We start from the raw sequence: 22276 nt of genomic DNA, 5'->3' as shown, positions 1-22276 counted from the left end.
AAAGAATTTTCATATACCTATTATCCAGCTTGAACAATTATCAAACAATGGCCAATCTTGTTTCATTTACATCCCATTCATCCCCTATCTCTCCAGTTATTTTGAAGGAGACCCCAGGCATCATCTCGTTCCATCTCTCTTAACTTCTTTAAACTCATTTCCTCATCTGAAAATGGGGATTATAATAGTCCCTACCTCAATGTGTTAACGTGAGGTCATGTATATAAACGGTCAATAAAATGCAGGAACTCAGTAAATGACAACTTGTATCACTAGATAAAACAGAAAAATAGGAAAATCTCTGCTACTCTCCCATCTCTCTGCCTGTGCCCCTCCTTCCTCCTGGTGACCCCTCCTTCTAGCATCTAAGGAATCTCTCCTCTGTCAGCACCAGGCCCAGTGCTGACATCACGACAGGGTTAGGATGACCGCCCAGCTGTCCAGGCCTCAGGACAGGCTAGGAGCACAGGGTGCCTGAGCCCAACGGAGGGGGCTAGAGGGAGCCAGTGGAGACATGAGAAAGGGGGATCAAATGTCCAGCGGCCTTTGGAGAGAGACTGGCAGACAAGGACCAAGTTTGAGCAGAGGTAGGGCAGGTCCAAGTGGCAAGGTCAACAAAAGATGAGAAAGAGAAAGTGGACATGATGGGAATGTCAGGCAAAGTTGGAGTCACCCTATGAATTCTATCAGAAGTAAGTGTGTTAGTCAGGGAATTTTGTTTGCAAAACAAACTGATTTTGGCAAATAGAAGCAGAAAATAAATTTATTGAAATGCTATTGGGAAACTCTCAGAATTACTACGAAGGCTGGAGAACCAGGCTAAGGAATTGGGGGGCAGAAACAGGCCATACACGCAGTCTATTGAGGCCAGACAATGAGGCCATGGCTGCACCCACTGGGCACCAAAGAAATTCTGCAGCCTGCAACACAACTGTGGCCAGCACTGGACCTGGGATACCATCTGGCTCTGGGGCACAAAGATGCCCTGGAAACCAACCACTGCTACACCCTACTGCCTTCTCACTACATACCCCACTGTGCCTGCTTCTTTATGTCATTGGCCCCTGTGTCAAGGTTTTAGGCTGGTGCTTCAGATTAGGAGAGCCCAGCTTATGTCCCCATAGCATAGACGTGTGTTTGGTGGTGCAGCGTGGGGGCGAGTGCTGGGGAAGGGAGTATAGTGAGAGGAGGGCTCTGCATACTGAAAACTCGCAGTGGAGCGTTTCCTAGTCAAAGGAAGCGGGGTCAGTGCTGGGCAGCCAAAGACCTGACAAACGTCCTTTACACAAGGAAGTGAGTGCGAATATGGGTGAAGGGTGAGGGATGGGCACTGGTATGAACAAGGCAAAGAACCAGCTTCTCCACCAGGCTGTCAGCGACACTAGTGCGCTGAGGCCGGGCAAAAGATAGTGGGAGGCTGGATGCACAAGCTACATGGGCAAGGGCCTGCCTTCCTCTTGGAGGTATTTTGGACAATGGAGATAGCTGTGCTCGCATATTGTCTTGGCAGTGTCCAACTCAATTGGTATCTATCGTGAGGGCTTTGATACCCTGTGTTTCTACCTCTCTCTGGCTCCAGGAAAGAGGTGGGCCAGCCCGCAAATAACTGGGTGCTTAGTCTGAACAGCTGGAACTAGACCAGGCTGGGCAAGGGCTGACAGGTGACAGCTGAGAGCTGAGCACCAAGCGTCGTGAATAAAAAATTCCGTGGAGTCTGAGCTTCCATGATCAAATAAATCTGTCACAAATTAAAAAATTTGCATAACTATTGTTATGTTATGTGGCAATTAGGCATAAAAGCAAACAGCCAGAATCTGTACTCTTTTTACCAAACTAAACATTTCGTTTTTTTTTCTCACTTTGCTATTATTCCAATATCTATAAGGAGTATCAATATCGATTTCTTCTATCTCCACGTACAACTTAATCCCCTCCTCAATTTTGTTTTATTTAACAATTTAGATCTGGCAGGCAGACAACTGAGTTAATCATCTTCCTTCTCAGCACCCTGACCTCTGACATCTTTAGTGCAGGCAAGGTCCCTCCCATTTTATTTCATTTCATATTTTTCCCTTCTTCCCTTCTCTTTGCTATCCCTCTCTACAGGTTTATTCTCTAATGTGTTTGATGTATGTTGCTAAATATGTATGAAAACTCACAAAATAGAGTTTTGCGCATTTTTAATTTACAACAATGGCATTGTACTATAAATCATTTTCTCTTTCCTTTGTTTTGATTCTCTATGTTGCTGAATGTGCAGCTAGTTAGCAGCATAATATTGCTCTCCAGTGTTCTATAGCATGCAGGCTGGGCCATGGGCAGGCCTGCTATAGGCCTAATAGCACAACAGGAATTTCCTTACATGGTACATGGTAGACCCAGAATGCTGACCCAACCCCTCCCCCAGCCTAATCTTATAGAAACTTAGTCCTGACTCCAAACTCATTAGACCCCATTTCTCCCTCTGAATGGCCTGCAGTGATCGCCAGAATTTGAAGATGTTTCTATGAGGAGCTAGGAAGGCATTGTTCTTTGCTTTGCTTGTTTACTAGTTTATTAGTAAACTGAAGTGATAAACAACATCGACTTGGGTCTGAGTTGTCACATTAGCCACTTTCCAAACCCAAGCCAACCCTTTATTATCTGGACTAATGCAATATGCATCCACCACATTTTATTTACTCATTCTCCTAGTAACAGATGCTTAGATCGATCCCGACATCCAGCTTCCACAAGCAAAGCTGTGGTGAACTTATATGAGAATCTCTCTTGGACATACCCAAGAGCGGCATGGTTGGGTCCCAGGCATGCACATCATTTATTAAATATTGTCTGATTGCTTCCCAGAATGGCTGGACCAGATTGTACTTCCATCAGCTATGCATGAGAGGTCTTGTCTCTCCATATCCTCACCAACACTTGGTATTATCCATCTTTCTAATTTTTGCCATCCTTATGGGCAGAAAACTTTATCTTGCTGTTTTAATTTGAATTTCTCTGATTACCAGTAAATTTGAGCCTTTTTTTCATATATTCAGCTTATACTTCTGTGAATTGCCTGTTCCTCCTCTTTGTCTATTTTAATTTGTATAATGTAAGATGTAATTTTTATGATAATTTATCGAATAGCCTTAGTAACCTAAAGAATGGTTACAATGTGAGGTTGATCTGGAAGGTGGTTTATTTTCAATCAGATACTAAATGACTTCAGTCTTAGAGAGTATCCCAACTGACTCTTCCTTCTATAACCTGCTATGGTCTCCTGATCTGGGCATTTCCATAGAGTCATATCCTCAACTTAAGTCCAGTGTTCAATTATGGGTGCCACATATGCAAACCAGAATGGTGGTGCTAATGGTTAACTGAGAGTCATCTTATATGAAGTGTTAGCTTGGAGCAGCTTAGAAGAAAATACCAATGCTATCTTCAAATAGTTGAAGAGCTGTCATGTGAATGTGGGGAAAGGTTTATTCTACGTTGCTCCAGAGGACAGAATTAAAAACAAATGAATGATGTTACAGGGAAGCACGCTTGGACTCAGTATGTGGCACACTCTTCTGTCAGAAATACCCAGCCCTGCCATCAGCCCTCTTGGCATGAGCAAGCTAACTGGCAGTGTTCACACAGACGCTGGACAGGCCATCGGTTGGTTAGGGCATTTCTGTAGGGAGCAGAAAACCAGTTCAGGTGACTTCCAAGATTTCTTCTAATACAGATGCAAGTCAATCTAATTAATATTTATGGATCCTCTGTTGCATGCAAGACACTGGATTAGGTATTATAGGAGACAGAAGAGTGGTTCCTTAGGTGGTTTATATCTCATAGGGGAAAGAGAATCAATATTTAATGAACTGCTTGTCCTCCTGCCAGATTCTTTGCATAGATTATTTTAATCTTCACAAGAGCTTGATTTGGTAGCTACTGATAACCACACTTTCCAGATAAGGAAACTGAAGTTCAGAACAATATGTAATTGTCTACAGATGACCCAGCTAAAATGAGACGAAACAGGGATTCAGGACCAGATCACTGTGACTCCGTTAATATCATGCCGTGAGTCTATGAATTTGTAAGTCATAAAGGTAGCTTCATATTTCTTGGCTTGGCACAGGGTTAAAGCATTCCCCTCTTGTCATTGTCTTTTTAAGTCTGATGGATTTCTCCAGGTCTTGACACTTGAGGATACAGTTTCCTGGAGATATAGTTAAGGTTGAATTTGCTTCTGTTCCCTCGGGTTCCAAGTCTCTCCCCAAGCACTGTGCGAGGGCTCCCCTGGGTTCTGCCTTTAGGAAGTGCCTTTTCTCTCCAGCACTATTCTGTCCTTTTAGGTGCTTCTATGATTTTCTCCCAATCCTCTCATACAAGTCAAGTTGCCATACCCTGTGCTCTCTGCTCCTCTCTCTCTCTCAGTTTATGTGAAGCCTTCTTTGCTCTTCAGAGCTCTGACCCCTGCTGCCGCAAACATCCCAGTTCTTCTGATGGACAAAGTGTGACTTAGAGTCCTGTTTTGCATTGATCCATCAGGGGGTTTACTATGCACAACGTCATGTTAAAAGAGAACCACTATGTTTGTTTATTTCCAGCTGTTCTCCATTTTCTAAGTAACATGAATTGAACTTTAATATATAATGGAATAGCTAATTATTAGAAAATTGATAATCATCCTTTGTCTTGGATGATTCTTTTGTTTTCTTTTAGATATTAGAAAAAAGAGGTTAACTTACCTGTTTACATTTTGGCATGTAAATACGCTGTCCCTCACCTGGCTAGGGTTCCTCCTTGATCCATAATCACTTTTAGAAGAGGCATAAAGTTGCAAAGATGGATTTAGGGAAAATCTTTTCTCTTCTAGGATATCCCCACGGATTAATAGAATGCATTTCACGTCTCAAAATGTGTGATTTGCTTTTTAATTATGTCCCTCTAGATTTGCTTTTTTCAACAAGCCAATAATCCTTAAATGGAAAAGTTTTCTCAGTTATTGTGGTGGTAATAACATTTCTGAACATTAACTAAAGGCCAAACACTGTGTCACATTTAGTCCTCACTCAACTCTATGGTAGTTTCTATGTTGTTCCCGCTTTACAGATGAGGAAACAGGTTTAGAGAGGTTAGGTAACTTACTCAAGGTCTCTTTTTAACAAAGTGACAGATATAGAACCTTAGGTCTAGCCATTTCGAGGCCCCCCCCTTTTTTTTTGAGGAAGATCAGCCCTGAGCTAACATCTGCTGCCAATCCTCCTTTTTTTGCTGAGGAAGACTGGCCCTGAGCTAACATCCGTGCCCATCTTCCTCTACTTTATATGTGGGACACCTACCACAGCATGGCTTGACAAGCAGTGCCATGTCCCCACCTGGGATCCGAACCGGCGAATCCTGGGCCGCCAAAGTGGAACGTGCAAACTCAACCGCTGCGCCACCGGGCCAGCCCCGAGGCCCATCTTTTTAACCACTGTGCTGGACCAATTGTTCCAACACGGGTGAGTCGGGATTCACCTGCTGGAGTGGATGGTATGAAGTTTTTGTGGGGAGGGGACAGTGTGCCGCCTTCTGCCTTTGAATTTCTTTCTTTTGGTCTCATTACTCCTTTTGATGATACCATTAAATCTTTGCAACTCAAGTCAGTTTCAATTCTTGCTTCTCCCAGTTTTAGTCTTTCATTTCTCCTTCTGACCGCTTCTTGTTCTGAGTTCAACTTCCTTTGGTATCGTTTTTCTTCCAGGATGGCTTGTTGCTTTGATCATTTATTGGTATTCTAACTTTACTTGTAAATTTTCTGCTTTCTTTTTCCTTATGGTGCAATTTATTCTTCTTAACTCATAACAATAATAGTAATCACTTATATTTGTATAATGTTTTATGCTATATAAGGTACATTTACTTGCATTATCTTACTTAGTTTTTAATATGATCTTATGAAGTACTATATTCTTTTGATATATGAGGAAAATAGGCTTTCTTAGTGAGGTTAAACGATCACCATTGTCCCAAAGCTAGTCAGAGTAGAGATGATTCTTTTTTTTTTTGGTGAAGAAGATTGGCCCTGAGCTAACATCTGTTGCCAATCTTCCTCTATTTTGTAAGTGGGATGCTGTCACAGCATGGGTTGATGAGCAATGTGTAGGTCTGCACCCAGGATCTGAACCTGCAAACCCCAGGCCACCGAAGTGGAGTGCACGAACTTAACCACTACACCACCAGGCCAGCCCTGAGAGCTAGTTCTTGAGTCCACATTATCTGACTCCTAGTTTAACGTTCATTCTATTATATCACAGTGGCTCTACTAGCCTTAACAGTATTTCTTGTTCACAGAAAGAAACCCTATAACGGAGTTAGGTGAGTTCTTCACACATTTTCTTAAATTAATAAAATATTTCTTCAAAGATATTATCTTCCCATTTACTTCTTTTGAATTTTCAATTTTTTCCCAACACTTTGAAAATTTCTCCAAATTAGTATTGCTTGCCAAAAAAAAAAAAACCAAAAAAACCCTGACTCTCTCTGAGTTTCCTTTGCTTTTTCCTTCAATAAATATGTTTTGACTTTCTGAGATATTCAAGGCAAAGTGATGTACAACAACAGTCACAGCCCTCAAGGGGATTCCAATTTGAGAAAATAAGATACGTACATAAATATTTTTAATCAAATGTAGAAAATGAGTTATAAGAAATTCTAAATTGGGGCTGGCCCTGTGGCCAAGTGGTTAAGTTCATGCTCTCCGCTTTGGCAGCCCAGAGTTTGCCAGTTCGGATCCTGGGTGCAGACCTACACATCACATCAAGCCTTGCTGAGGCAACATCCCACACGCAAGAACTAAAAGGACTTACAACTGGGATATACAACAATGTTTGGGGCTTTGGGGAGAAAAAAAGAAAAGAGATTCTGAATTAAGAGCTACGAGAAGAGGAATATCCACACGGCTACTCACCAAAATGCTGATAGGGGTTATCTCTGGGAGCAGAATTTTTAACAATCAAAATTTTTCGTTTTGCTTCTGTAAGTTCTAAGTTCTAAAAATAAATATGTATTATTTGATAAATAAATAGGGGGAAACAAGTGGTTTTTAAAAATGTTATGGGAATTTAAAGGAGAAACAAGTTCCTTCTGGCAAAAGTGTTGGGGAAGACAGACTATGGTGAGAACACTTAAGCCAAAGTCTGAAGGGAGGTAGGTGGGGTGATGAGAGGGTGCATTTCGCATGGAAAGAAGCACATTAAACTAAGCATGAAATCAAGAAGACGTTACCGAACCAGGTTTTTTTCCTGTTGCCCAGAAAGACAATCACTGAGACAATGAGATTGCAGCAGACAGAGGGTTTGAATCACAAGGCAGCCAAGTCAGGAAGGGGGAGAACGAGTCTCAGATCCACCTCCTGGAAAATGGGGACTCAGGGATCTTTATGGGGTAGGGGCAAGGCGGTCTGAAGTGTGGAGATGATGATTGGAGGTGAAGAGAGGTGAGGCAATTGATGATCTGTGCAGTGTAGTCAAAACTTCACGCCTCTTCATAGGACACGTTCACAAAATGGCCACGTTAGCACAATCTGAGGATGGAGTTTTTAGCGTCTTAACATCAAAAGGTCACTTATTGGGCACCTGCGCAGGCCCAGTTGATGGGTTGGTGGTCTCAACTGTCCTAAACTGCACAAGGGGGTCCTAATTCCTGAAAAGCAGCTCAAACATCCATTACCATGGTGACCCAGGCACCAGGGAGAAGTTATCTAAAGGAACCTAGTGGGAGTCAGATAGTATGTTGCCTGGGCAGTACGGTTAACAATGGATGAGTGAACAACTAAAACCTATACTTAGTAATTGCAGAAAAAACTTTTGTTACTAGCTACCTAATCATCAATGGCTACCTGTTTACTGGTTTCAAAGATACATAGTAACTGTGGGAAAGATGACTAGTTCAGCTGGAGACTAGTCTGTGGAAGCTAGGATAGGAAATAAAGCCCTTTGGCTAGGGCCTGGTGCCCCTTAAGTGCCAACTGAGGAGGCCAGCATTTCAGAACTGAGGTATCCCTGGAGAAGACTGGAACAAACACATCCAATGGGCTGGAGAAGGCTCCTGAGATAGCAGTGAGTCAAGACATGCAGGCAGAGGGGAATATTGGCAGGCTATGGTGATAAGAACAGTTGTAGCCTCTGGGCAATCAGTACTCAGCATCAGGAAGGTCTAACAAAGACCTTCCTCATGGAAGTGCCTGAGGGAGATTGGAGTGTGAACACAGGAATAGGCAGTAGCTAATAGGCAAAGTCCCTGAGACTGGAGGGGTAGGTTTCAGAGCACCGTGATGACATAGCAGTGGGGCAGACATTCAAGGGAAGATTCCATTCTTGAGAAGAACAGAGAGGGCAAGGGGAGGCGGGATTAAAGAGGAAGAAATCAGGTACAAAAACTGGAAGGTATATGCAGGAAAAGGGATAAAAATGATCCTGAGCCCTGCGTCAATATCTTTTTTTTTTTTTTTGCTGCAAAGGATTCGCTCTGAGCTAACATCTGTTGCTAGTCTTGTCTTTTTTTTTTTTTTTTCCTCCCCCAAAGCCCCAGTACATAGCTGTATATTCTAGCTGTAAATCCTTCTAGTTCTATGTGAGCCACCACCACAGCATGGCTACTAACAGATGAGTGGCGTGGTTCCATGCCCAGAACCCGACTGGGCCGCCAAATTTTAACTGCTAGACCATCAGGGCTGGTTCTGAGTCAATATCTTTTGAGGCAGGGATTTTTCATAAGCTGTAGAGGCACAGCCTGAAAGTTGTAGCTGAAGACTGGAACCATGAGCTAGTCAGCTGTGCATTTTCTAGAAAATATAGAAATAATACTTAATTAGTAGTATAAACATAAATATATCTACTTTCTTTCTGGGCTTTGCAAATATTAGAACTAGATTCTTTATAGAGCAATTTTAAAAGCATACTCCCTAAGCTAGTACTAAATTGGCTTTTTCTTCACTAATTTTCAACTTTCATCAAATATTACTTCACAACTCTAGGTTTACCTTTTAGGCCTACATAGACCCCCATTTTATTCTTTTTTTCTAGACTCAGAGATCTTCCCTGACTTGATCACACCAGGCACCTTCAGTGGCAGATATGGCTTGATGCTTAGGCCTCACTCTGGCAAAACCTTTAATTAACTGTAGGGAAGCCCAATATTAAGTAATTGAGCCTCCCAACTCTCACCTTCACGCGATATGATGTCCTGTGGAGATTTTTTCCCTTTTCCCCTGCCCATATGCTCTGCCAATAAGTGTGATGCCTGGGGCAAGTCCCTAACCTCTCTGAGCCTCAGGCATCTGTAAATTATGTGCAGCAGTTGAATTATGATTTAAAAGATACGACAGCTCTAAAATTCTACGATCCAGACCCAATAACAAATAAAATTTCTCAATGAGTGTAATAACTCCTAAAGTTTCAGAACATGGAGTCCATGGAGAAAAGGCTTTAATTGATAAAACCGTTGGAAACAACCAGGATAAAGGATGAAGTTTTTAAAAAAATTTATTTTTCATTTTTAGCTGCCCATTATCCCCAAAATTCATGTAGTGGAATTAATTAGGCTTTCTACATTTAAAAATCATGACATTTCTAAAATGCTTTACAACATTGGGGCTTGAGTTAATCTAACTTTTTGTGTGTGTGTGTGAGCTCAGGACATCTGCTACCTACCTTCCTCTATTTTGCATGTGGGAGGCTGCCACAGCATGGCTTGATGAGCAGTATGCGGGTCTGCACCAGGGATCAGGACCCCTGAACACCTGGCGGCAGAAGCAGAACATGTGAGCTTAAGCACTAGGCCACCTGGCTAGACCCCTGCTCTAACTTATTTTGAAAGAAAAAAATTAAGCTAACACTGAAGATTTTCCTGAGGTGCTCAGTGTTATGCCTCTAAATTGATGACAAACCTGTGAAGCACTGACCATAGCCCATTTTGTGACTTGCATAGCTAGCCTATTTTAGAATTGTTGGTATTATCATAAGACATTCCCAACTGAACAAAGAATGATTCACGGAGCATAAGGTTGAAGAGACAAGAGCAATCACAGAAACAAAGGGAAAAGCGAGATGTATTGGAGGCGACAAGCATCTTCAGTGATGAAGCTTTAGGAGTGGTTGGGAAGGGCGAATGTAAGACAAGTACTTGAAGGATGGAGACTGAAATATGATTACGCTAACTGCCTGAAAGACTAATTTTAATTACATATTAAATACACAAACATTTGGTGGTGACGGTGGGTGTAAAAACGTAGTTTTACTTGTCTCTCGATCCCTGTTTCTTGCTTTCCAGATGTCTCAGGGTTTTCTCCTGTATCTGGTTGAAGCAGCCCACCGGGTTCAACTACTCTGCCATCACATCCTAGGTGTGCTTTGGAGCGATGAAGCACACTGAGAATGACAGGGCAGGACTAAGTACGAATATTTAAACTACAGAAAGGAAGAAGAGGAAGAGGGACGTATAAATGAGACTGATGGGGAGAGAGGGAAGGTAGGTTGTAAGACGTACGAAAAGAAAGTGCAAGGAAGAGAGCCTCAGGTTGGGATTGGCTTCACTATCCTTCAATTTGGACCCCGGTGGTTCCATTTAGGGGACGGGGAGGGGCCCTGCCTCCTCTGTATAGCGCTCTTGGGCTCCCCCGTGTTCCAAAAGGACGGCCAAGGCCTGGAGCGCGGTCTCTGCTTAGAGCACAGCACCGAAGGTTTCACTTCGCGGGGAGGTTCTCCCTGCGCCCAGGTGTTCCTGAGCCCTCCTCTTCTTGCCCTGGAAAGCAGATTACATCATCTCAACCTGAGCAGCGTGGCCAGTTTTCCCATTTCAAACGTCTGCTCTCTTGAACGCCAACTCTTAAGTAAACCGGGATAGAGCCCTAATGTATCCTCTGTCACGACTAGCCACGAGGGAGGGAACTCCAGGATGCATCTCATTTTAGCAAAGAGGCTATTAAATGACTCAGGGCGCGACTTTTTCTCGCTTTAACGCGTTACACAGGAATACACGGCTACCCAAGCCCGTCACTGCGCCAAGACCCTCAGCTAGACACAAACGACATACACGACCAAAAGCATCCGCAGCGCAGGCGGGAAAACGACCCCCAGGAGGGAAAAGGGGTCAAGGGCTACTCCAGCGTGCCGCGCCTGCGCAGTCACTAGGCAGCGCCTCCTCGCGGGGCGTGCTCGTAACGCCGCGCACCCTATCAGGCGGCCACAGGGAGCGCGCCCGCGGCCTCACCCTCTCTCGCCCCGCCCCTCTCTCTTCTCCGCCGGGCCTTAGGCAGAGACTCGGAGACGCAAGAGCTCCGCCCTTCGCCCCCGCGTGCCCCCACACCCTCTGGCGCGCGTGCGCAGAGGCGGGCCGCAGGGGGAGGGCGCGAGGGGAGGGCCGGCGTACGTCCTTGCGTGCGTCTCAGGCAGCGCGCACGCCGGCGTGAGAGGGCACGGGGAAAAGGTGGCTCTGGCCGGGCGGCTCGGCTTCCTGTGGCTATGTAGCTGAGCTCGTCGGCTGTGGGCCCTCCTCCGCTGCCATCGCCGCGTCCTAGCGCGGACTTTCTGCTCAGGAGACAGACTGTCCTCACGCCCACCGCGCTCCCTCCACGGCAGAGCTTGCTCGCTCGCCCGTGGGAGCGTCCCGGCCGAGCAGCCCTGAAGGGGGAGGGGAGGCCATTTTGTCCCGACCGACTCCCCGGAACCGGGCGGAGCGGCTGGGAGAGGCTGCGGAGCTGCGGTCGCCGCCCTCGGAGGCACCGGACGCCGCACCGTCGGGGCTGCCTCGGCGAGGCCGTTCTTAGGTCGCCCGCGCCCTCTCGAGCACCCCTTTTCCCACGCTTTCCCGGTCCTCCGGCCTGAGAACGCCCGAGCGAGGAGTTGGCAGTAGTGAGAGGGACCGATCCCTTGGGGCCGCCGGCGGCGAGAGCCTGGGCCGCTCCTCCCAATGGCGAAGAAGACGTACGACCTGCTTTTCAAGCTGCTCCTGATCGGGGACTCGGGAGTGGGGAAGACCTGCGTCCTTTTTCGCTTTTCGGATGATGCCTTCAATACCACCTTTATTTCCACTATAGGTAAGACCTGTGGGAGGATGGTGGACGGTCTCTGTAGCTGCAAACCGTTTTCTTTCACTCCAGACATCTTGCTTCCCGTAACATACGCCTTTGTTTCAGCGATTGCGATTCCAAGCGACAGACCCAAGTTACTGTTTGAATCGGCATCGAGCTGGCTGGGGCGGGGTCTTCCCATGCTTTCCATCCGGTGTTTCGCTCTCAAGTCTCCCACTCTGCTCTGTGCCTGCTGTTGCAAAATATGCAGCACTAGCAGCGTTCCAGAATCGTGTTTCTTTAAGCGACTAGACTGGCTTTTTCCGTATTTATGTGGCGTTACTAGATGTACGATGTATGTAAGGGATTTGTTTTAGTGGTTGGGATTGAAGCGGTAGTAGTCACTTGGTAAGGGCCTGAATTTATACTTCACGGCAAAGAGAGAATTCCGTGTGGCTCTAAGTTGGAGTAAACTTGAGGATTTGTAAATGGAATAATTAAAGCAAATTAGAGGGGAAAAGTGAGTTGCCCCGCGTTGACTAATCCATTGATGTGTCAAACAATCGGAGGCTCTTCGTGCTTGGAGTGCGACTCTGTGGCCTCTTCACCTCTCGGTGCTTTTCGAGACATCCACAGAAACAGTATTCTAAGAGAGACGATCAGTTTCTGTCCTCAAACCCGAAAGAATGAAGTTCTCCCTTTACGCTGGAATTTACAGGAAAGTGTTCAGCGAGCCACAGCCCTAGGACTTCTAATGTACTTTCACCTTATGTTTCAGAATTACTTAGTGTGGAAGTAAGAGCTAAAGGTTGACCTTTTTAATCCGTTTCCCGTTTAGGAAAAGAAAAGGGAAGGCTCTAGGAAAGTCCCTTTCGATTCTGGTTAGAAAATTTAGTGGCATTAACATGAATTGTGTTAAATGAATTGTATGTGAAACTCATCTTTTCCCCCCACGCAGTATATCTCTTAAAGGACGCTTGGTTGCCTCTGTCACTTGGAGCTCACAGTCAGCATTGGGGCAGTGCAAGGAAACCCATTTGAACCCATTTTAAGTGTAACTAGGTCTATGTTGAGACAGTTTTAAAAAGCAACTGCAGTCTGCTTTGAACTTTGGGAAATTGTCAAAGTTAAATTAATTTTAAAAATTAAAACTGATTTCACATAATCTGTAACATTACTGGAATCATTCATTTGGATTTCTTATGACAGATATTTATCAGCTGCTTAATTGGTTCTCATAAAACAAATTGTACTGAAATTAAATTGGGCAAGTGATCGTTTTAAAGTGAATTTGATTTTACTCCCTTTTTTGGGGAGGAGGGATGTCATGGTAATCATAATCTTTATTTCCTGATGATTGTACTCTTCTCTTGGCTTGTTATGAATTTCATGAAACTTAGAATTTGTTCTCTGCCTGTGGGTTAGCACTTCCTACCACTAAGTTTGCTTTTAATATTCCACTTTTACCTGTAGCTGGGTGGGTCAGGTGGTGAGATAGTTCAGCAAATATTTATTGAGCACCTAATGCTAGGCTTGGTTTTAGGCACCGGGAATAAGTGGTGAAGCCAGTACCCGCCTCGAGGAGCAATCTAGTGAGGACAATCACAGTAGACTGTGGGAAGTGCTACAACAGAGGTAGGCATAGGGAGGAGGGGTGACTAACTTAAATCGTGGGGAGTTTGGGTAGGCTTGCATGGAGATGATGGCTAAATGAAGCCTGAAGGACAAATAGGATTTGGACCAGAGGGATGGGATAGGGTCTTCCTGGGAAAGGGAGCGTAGAGGAGACCTGTAGTAAAATCAAGGATTTAATTCAGGCGGTCAACTTTAATCGTTGAGAAGGGTGGGGATGGAGGGTAGGAAGCAAAGCATTAACTCCAAGTGCTTGTGTTTTTGTAACAGTACCATACCCACCACTAAATGCAATCCTGTAATAGAATGACTTAATCTGCTTACTCCTTGTACTAGGGAAAATTTGTGGTGGTTTTGGATTAAGCCTGCCGGGTTGGAATCCTAGTTCTACAGGTTTCTGGTTGTGGGACTTTGGCAAGTTGCTTAACCTCTGCTTCTGTTTGTTCTTTAAATAGTGTTAATAATAGTATCTACAAGTACGGTGTTTGTGAGGGTTTTGTGGGTGTGTGAGAGTAGAGCGTTGTGCCAGGCACACTGTAGGAGCACAGTGCTTATTAGCCATGTAGAGGTTGTGTGACTTGTGCTGCTGAAGTGCGGCAGAACAAGTTACTGTAGGGATTGAATGCCCTGCAGACAGTGGTCATCCAAATACTTGTTAGTTCTCTGCTAAACAGTTTCACTTTAGACTCTGAAACTTTCATGTGTTGATATAAAAATGTCTGATATGGTTGATATTTTGATATAGAAGATATGCTGAAGAGTGTAAGTTGAGAAATGAATAAATATGTAAATATAAAATTCTCAGTACTGTACAGCTCCAGCACATTGCATATGTCAGCTTTGTGTAGGTTTAGAAGTCTACTGTTGTCTTAAATCTGTGCTGTCCACCAGAAATAAAATGTGAGCCACAGGGATATTTTTTAGTAACCACATTAAAAAAAGTAAAAGAAGTTAATATATTTTAACTCATTTTTATCCAAAATGTTATCATTTTATTATGTAATCAAGATTAAAAAATTGTTGAGATCTTTTCCATTCTTTTTCTCCAGTATGTGTGTGTTATACTTACAGCTCATTTCAATTTAGATTTCAAGTGCTTGATAGTCACATGTGGCTAGTGGCTGTCATATCATATTGGACAGTTCATGTCTAAACAGTCTAAACTAGCCAGTGGGCTAATGTGCAGATATCTAGAAATACTTTGAATGTATACTACTTTTAGGACATTTTAATTTTTGTCACTTGACTGGAGTTGTTTCTGTTTCTGTTTTGTTTTGCTTTTTTCAAATCTAGAGCATTCTCTAGTTATGAATGATAGTGAAATTTGAGATGTCACTTGATTGTTAAAACCTCCTGAGGTTTGAAGAAGTAGTTAGCCTTGCAGATGTTTGGAAGGGCCCAACTGCCAATATAAGGGAGGCCCTCATTATTTCAGGCACAATCATTTTACTTATTGGTTATTGATTCTTGGAAGAATTTTTATAGGGTTATGGTGCTTACTTGTAGTACTCACAAAGACTTCTGTATTTAAATTTTTCTGTATACTTTCAGTCCCCACACATCTATATCCAAAATTATGTATGATATTTATGGTCAGATTTATTGCAGACAGAGTTGCAAAAACGTATTACTGGTATGTTCCACACTCACCAACCTCAAAGTGACTCCAGGGACACAAGAATATAAGCTGGACAAGGGCAGAGATCTTTGTCTTTTTGTTTTGCTGATATATGGTAAGCACCTAGAAGAGTCCATGCATTTAATGGGTGCGTGATAATGAAGGCACACAGGCAGGCTGTACAATCAGGATCCTCTAACATAGAATTGGGACCAGTTTTATTTTAATATTTTCCTTTCTACCTACTTTCTGAGCATTAGATATGTGAAGTGGATTGAGATCAGATTTTACTTAAGAATATTAGCTCTTTGGCTAATATAGTAATTTTAGGATAAAACTGGTCTTGGAAATTCAAAGATTGTTTGAAAAGTATTTGCTAAAGAGAGTTACTGGTTTTGGATGAGCAGATTTCAGTGGTTGATTTGACCATAACCCTCTTGGCAGTATGAGCTCAGGAAAGCATTGCACTTTAGTGTTGTGGTAGTTTCATGGACTTGTCCCAAAGCAGAAACTTTCAGCGGGCTGTTTTACTGAATGCTCCCTTTTGGTGTTGTTAATCCTCCCTCCACCCCTAGACTTCTCATTACTTTTTCCATAGGGATTATTTTTCATTGGGGAATAGAGTCTCTGGGCTCCATGCAAGAAATTGGTAAAGGCTCTTGCTTCTGTGAGAGGTAGAATGTATGCATCCTTTTTGTTGTCTTTCTGAGTGTTTTTGCTGAGCTTTGGAAGAGTATGATGGTTCCATTAACCTGAGTTTAAACTGGTTGATGGGCTGGCCCCGTGGCTGAGTGGTTAAATTCGCGCGCTCTGCTTCAGCGGCCCAGGGTTTCACCAGTTTGAATCCTGTATGTGGACATGGCACCGCTCATCAAGCCATGCTGAGGCGACATCCTACATGCCACAACCAGAAGGACCTACAACTAAAAATGCACGGCTATGTACCGGGGGTCTTTGGGGAGAAAAAGGAAAAAAGTAAAATCTTAAAAAAAAAAAAAAGGAACTGGTTAATTAAGTTGAGCTGAGCCCATTTTATATGGAGAGCCTGCTTTTTAGAGAAATGAGCAAGACTTCTGTCATATTAATTCTGTCTGGACTTTGCCATGATACTGAGGCAGCCAGCGGCTCATGGTGCAGGAATGCCAGAGGTCCTAATGAATTTCTTTCATTTGAACAGATATTTTTAGGATTGGTTAAAAACTTCCCAAATGTTTTCTCAAAGATATACAAATTGCCAATAAGCGCATGAAAACCTGTTCAACATCATTAATCATTAGGGAAATGCAAATAAAAACCCCTATGAGACGTCACTTCACACCCCTTAGGATGACTGACATCAAAAATGAACTTTGCAGTATAATTATCTGTTCAAGTCCCTGCTTTCAATTCTTTTGAATATATACCTAGAAGTGGAATTGCTGGATCGTATGGTAATTGTATTTTTAATTTTTTGGGAAACCACCATGTTGTTTTCCACAGTGACTATTTTACATTCCCACAAGCTCTGCTCCAAGCTTCCAGTTTCTCCACATCCTTCACCAACGCTCATTATTGTCTGTTTAGCAGCATTATTCACAATAGCCAAAAGGTAGAAACAACCCAGATGTCCATCGAGGGAGGAATGGATGCACAAAATGTAGTATATACATACAGTGAAGTATTCAGCCTTAACAAAGAGTGAAATTCTGATACATGCTACAATATGGATGAACCTTGAAAACACTGTGCTAAGTGAAACAAGCCAGACACAAAAGGACAAGTATTGTATGGAATTACTTATGAGGGACCTAGAATAGGCACATTCATAAACAGGGTAGAATAGTGGTTGGAGACTGGGTGATGGGGAGTTAGTGCTTAATCGGTACAGAGTTTCAGTCATTGGGGGATTATTGCTTAATGGGTGCAGAGTTTCACTTTGGGAAGATGAAAAAGTTGTGGAAATGGATAGTGGAGATGGTTGTATAACACTGTGAATATGTTTAATACCACTGAATTGTACACTTTTAAGTGGTTAAAATGCACAAAAAGACAAATACTGTATATTCTACTTATATGAGATGTCTAAAGCTGTCAAGTTCATAGAAACAGAAAGTAGAATGGCGGAGCTAGAATGATAGTCCCCTGGGCACTGGGGGGAGGGGGAAATAGGGAGTTGTTCGGTTCTTTTGTTTTTTTGAGGAAGATTAGTGCTGAGCTCACTGCTGCCACTCCTCCTCTTTTTGCTGAGGAATGCTGGCCCTGAGCTAACATCCATGCCCATCTTCCTCTGCTTTACATGTAGGATGCCTACCATAGCATGGCTTGCTGAGGGGTGCCATGTCCGCACCCGGGATCCGAACTGGTGAACCCCAGGCCCAAAGTAGAACATGCACACTTAACCGCTGCGCCACCAGGCGGCCCCAGGGAGTTGTTTAGTGGGTATAGAGTTTCAGTTTTGTAGGATGAAAAGGTTCTGGAGATATGTTGTCTAACAATATGAATATACTTAACGCTCCTGCACTATCCACTAAAACTGGTAAAGATGATAAGTTTTATGTTACGTGTTTTTTTTACCACAATTCAAAAAATGATTTGGGGGCCGGCCCCATGGCCGAGTGGTCAAGTTCGCCTGCTCCGCTGCAGGCAGCCCAGTGTTTCCTCGGTTCGAATCCTGGGCACGAACATGGCACCACTCAGCAAGCCATGCTGAGGCGGTGGCATCCCACATGCTACAACTAGAAGGACCCACAACTAAAATATACAACTATGTACTGGGGGCTTTGGGGAGAAAAAGGAAAAAAATAAAATCTTAAAAAAATGACTTAAATGATAAATTTTATATTTTACTACAACCTCCCCCCCCCAAAAACCTGCAAATAACCCAAAAACTATCCTACACTTGACCCAGCTCTCTAAAAGAGCATGTAATCACAGATGGCTCCTCATTGTTCCAAGTGATAGCTACTGTTAACCAGTAGTCATTAAGTCAAGAGGATCCTTTATGGTACTCTTCCATGCTTTAGTATCATTGGTCTAGACTTTTAGATATTGAAGACAGGTTTGTCTTTTTGTGTGTATCTATCTAGAACTCCTTGGAATGTTAGAATCATGGAATAAAAATGCAGGAAAGAGCCCTGCAATGAATTTTAATAGTCAGGAAACTGAGACTGGTGAGGTGAAGTAACTTCCAAAAGATTATGTGGCTACTTAGTGAAAGAGTTTTGACTGGAATCCAGATCCAGTCCTGTTTGTGACCATGTTTCTCATTCTGAGAATTTCATTTTGTTTAAAAAACAATTAATGATAAGATAATTCTCCTACTCATCAATTTCAATTTGAAAAGTGGAGTTGCAGGTGTTTTTGTTGTTGTTTTGGACAGGAGTGGGGAAGTAACAAGTCTTAGCACCAGATATCAAGGGGTTTGTTCAGGGTACTTGCCCTTTGTAAACTTAGAGCGTAACAGAGCAGACCTGAGCTGATAATGTTAGGGATATTTATTTTCTTTTCAAGAATTATGGTGTATAATGGTGTACAAGATGTGGCAAAAGAAATAGTGACATTCCAGTTTGGTTTGTAAAAGGGAAAGAATGATAGGAGAAATAGTGGCACTCTCTTTCAACTTTTAATGGTACCAGGTTGCCCAGTCAGTGCTGTGGTAGCAGTGTGATTAACAGAGGAGTAGGGGCTTGTTGAGTGTTGATTTACAAATAAGAGATGTTTATTTAGCACCAAATATAAATTGTCTGATTGCTAACGAGATCTGCCTGGGAAAACTGCTTATGGAGATGCTTCTGTCATAAAGGAAGAGTTTAAAGGAACTACGGAGAGTGTTCAGGTTAATAGAACATTGTCTGAACCCGTAAGACTGATGAAAGTCTAAAAAAGGTCAGGAGTGTGCTTCCTTCAGATAGATGAAGGTTGGGGTTAATGAATAAGTTCTGTAAATTTGAATTATAAGCAAAAGAATTTGAAAAGATGGCTAGAAAAATTCACCTGAAGGGAAGTCTGAAATGAGAAAAAAAGTTTTCTTTGAAGACAGTGCCATATGTTTTGGGTTACAAGCAAAAGTGATTGCTTGATGTTTGTCCTTCTTTCCAGAGATGAAAAATAATATGTTTTTGAGGAAAACAGCAACTGGTGATGGAACACTGTTTCCAGTATGACCCAGAAACAACATCCAAGGTTGTAAAACATAAGAAAATGGAAAAACCGTTATTGTGGAGACCGAAAAAGTACAATGTATCAAAATCAGAACAGAGAACAGTGTTGATTTGTTTCTTTCATATCAATAGCAGTGCTTATGCAGACTTTTTTTAACTGAAATTTTATTAAGGCAATTGTAGATTCACATGCACTTGTAAAAAATAATACAGAGGCATCACTTGTACATTTTGTCCAGTTTCTGTCAATGGTAATTTTGTGAAACTATAGTATAATATCACAATCAGAATATTAACATCTGATGCAGTACACCAGTCTTATTCAAGTTTCCCAAGTTTTACTTGTACAGTCATGCGTTGCCTAATGACGGGGATGTGTTCTGAGAAATGTGCTGTTAGGCGATTTCATCATTGTGCGTAACAGAGTGTACCTCCACAAACCTAGATGATGTAGCCTAGCACACATGTAGGCTGTATGGTATAGCCTGTTGCTCCTAGGCTACAAACCTATACAGAATGTTACTGTGCTGCATACTGTGGGCACTTGTAACACAGTGGTATTTGTGTATCTAAACTTATCTAATCATAGAAAAGGTACAGTAAAAATACAATATGGAAGATAAAAAATTGCTACACCTGTAAGGGGCGCTTACCATAAATGGAGCTTGTAGGACTGAAAGTTGCTCTGGGTGAGTCAGTGAGTGGTGAGTGAATGCGAAGGCCTAGGACATTACTGTCCACTACTGTAGACTTTATGAACACTCTACACTTTGGCTGCACTCAATTGATAAAAAATATTTTTCTTTCTTCAACGGGAAATTAACCTTAGCTAACTGTAACTTTTTACTTTAAAATATCAATAAAAATATAGTAAATACATAAACAATTAACAGTCATTTATCATTATTATCAAGTATTATGTACTATACATAATTGTGTGTGCTATACTTTTATACAACTGACAGCGCAGGTTTGTTTACATCAGGCTCACCACAAACATATGGAGAATGCGTTGTGTTACGATATTACAAGGGTACTAGGCTGATAGGCGTTTTTGGCCCCAGTATAATCTTAGGGGACCATTGTTGTGTGTAGGGTGTGTCTTTGACTGAAACGTCGTTATGTCATGCATGACTGTACGGGCACACCTTGGAGATGTTGCAGGTTTGATTCCAGACCACTGCAATAAAGCAAATATCACAATAAAATGAATCACATGGATTTTTTGGTTTTCCAGTGCATATAAAAGTTATGTTTACACTATACTGTAGTCCATTAAATGTGCAATAGTGTTATGTCTAGAAAACAATGTACATACCTTAATTAAAAAATACTTTATTGCTAAAAAATGCTAACCATCATCTGAGTCTTCAGAGAGTTGTAATCTTTTTGCTGGTGGAAGGTCTTGTAAAAAACACAGTATCTCTGAAGTGCAGTAAAGCAAACTGCAGTAGAACGAGGTATGCCTGTACTTGTGTGTGTCTGTGTGTGTATTAAATTCTCTACAGTTTTGTTACTTTGAACATTCGTGTAGCTACCACCACAGTCAAGATACTGAACTTCCAAGGGATAAGGATCCTCCGTGTGTTTTTTTAACTACACCTCTTTCCTCTGGTCTCTCCCATTTCTCCCCTCCCAAAATTTGTCCTCCATTTATAAAATGTTGTCATTGCACAAATGTTATATAAATGGCATCATATGAGATCTAATCTTTTGGGGTTGGCTTTTATTCACTCAGTATAATTCCCTGGAGGTTCATCCAAGTTGTTGTGTGCATCAGTTCTTTTTTGTTGCTGAGTAGTGTTCCATGGTATGCATTCACCACAGTTTGTTTAACCCTTCACCTGTTGAGGAACATCTGGGCTGATTGCAGTGTTGGGCTGTTATAAATAAAGCTGCTATGAATATCTGTGTATAGGTTTTTGTATGATCGTAAGTTTTTATCTGATATAAATAGTACAATTTACTGTGTCACATGGTAATCACATGTTTAGTTTTATAAGAAATTACCAGTTTTCAGAGTGGCTGTACCATTTTACATTCCCACCAGCAGGAGTGATCCAGTTTCTCTTGCATCCTCACCATCATTGGGTGGTGTTACTATTTTGTATTTTGGCCATTCTGGTAAGTGTGTAGTGGTAATCTCATTGTGGTTTTAATTTGCATTCCTTTGATGGCCAGAGGTGTTGCAAAATCTTTTTACATCCTTATTTGCCATCTGTATATCCTCTGGCAAAATGTCTGTTCATGTCACTTGCCCATTTTCTAATTGGATTGTTTGGGGGTTTTTTTTTACTGTTGAGTTTTGAGAGTTCTTTATACATTTTAGATACTAGTCCTTTGTTGGATATGGGGTTTCCAAATATTTTCTCCCAGTCTACAGCTTGTCTTGTCTTCTTCACATGGCCTTTCACAGAATGAAAATTTTTAATTTTTTTATATCTTTTAATTTTAATTCTTTTAATTGAGGTAACATTGGTTTATAACATGTAAATTTCAGATGCTGTACATCATATTTCAGTTTCTTTGTAGACTGCATCATGTTCACTGCCCGAGCACTAATTACCATTCATCACCATACTCGTGTGCCCTGGCATCCCTTTTGCCCTCCTTCCTCCCCCTTTCCCCTCTGGTAATCAATCACTAGTCTAATCTCTGTCTCTGTGTGTGTGTTTGTTGTAGTTATCTTCTACTTAGGAGTGAGATCATATGGTATTTGATTTTCTCCATCTTAATTATTTCACTTAGCATAATAGCCTCAAAGTCCATCTATGTTGTCACAAATGGCAAGATTTCATCTTTTTAAATTTTTTTTATTGAGGTCATAATAGTTTATAACATTGTGAAGTTTCGATTGTA

General features: G+C 42.2%; 1 protein-coding gene across 1 annotated transcript in view; it reads left to right on the top strand.

Annotated features, from left to right (window-relative positions):
• Positions 1-11193: 11193 nt before the first annotated feature.
• The window catches only part of RAB10 (RAB10, member RAS oncogene family), a 74470-nt gene continuing 63387 nt past the window's right edge, over positions 11194-22276 (top strand). Inside the window, exon 1 of the mRNA XM_008513056.2 lies at positions 11194-12055. Coding sequence (XP_008511278.1) covers positions 11929-12055 — 127 coding nt within the window. The 5' untranslated portion in view covers positions 11194-11928. The remainder of the gene's footprint in view (positions 12056-22276) is intronic.

Source organism: Equus przewalskii, chromosome 14 (genome assembly GCF_037783145.1).
Source record: "Equus przewalskii isolate Varuska chromosome 14, EquPr2, whole genome shotgun sequence".
Classification (NCBI taxonomy): Eukaryota; Metazoa; Chordata; class Mammalia; order Perissodactyla; family Equidae; genus Equus; species Equus przewalskii.
This window is presented reverse-complemented; position numbering and strand designations above follow the sequence as displayed.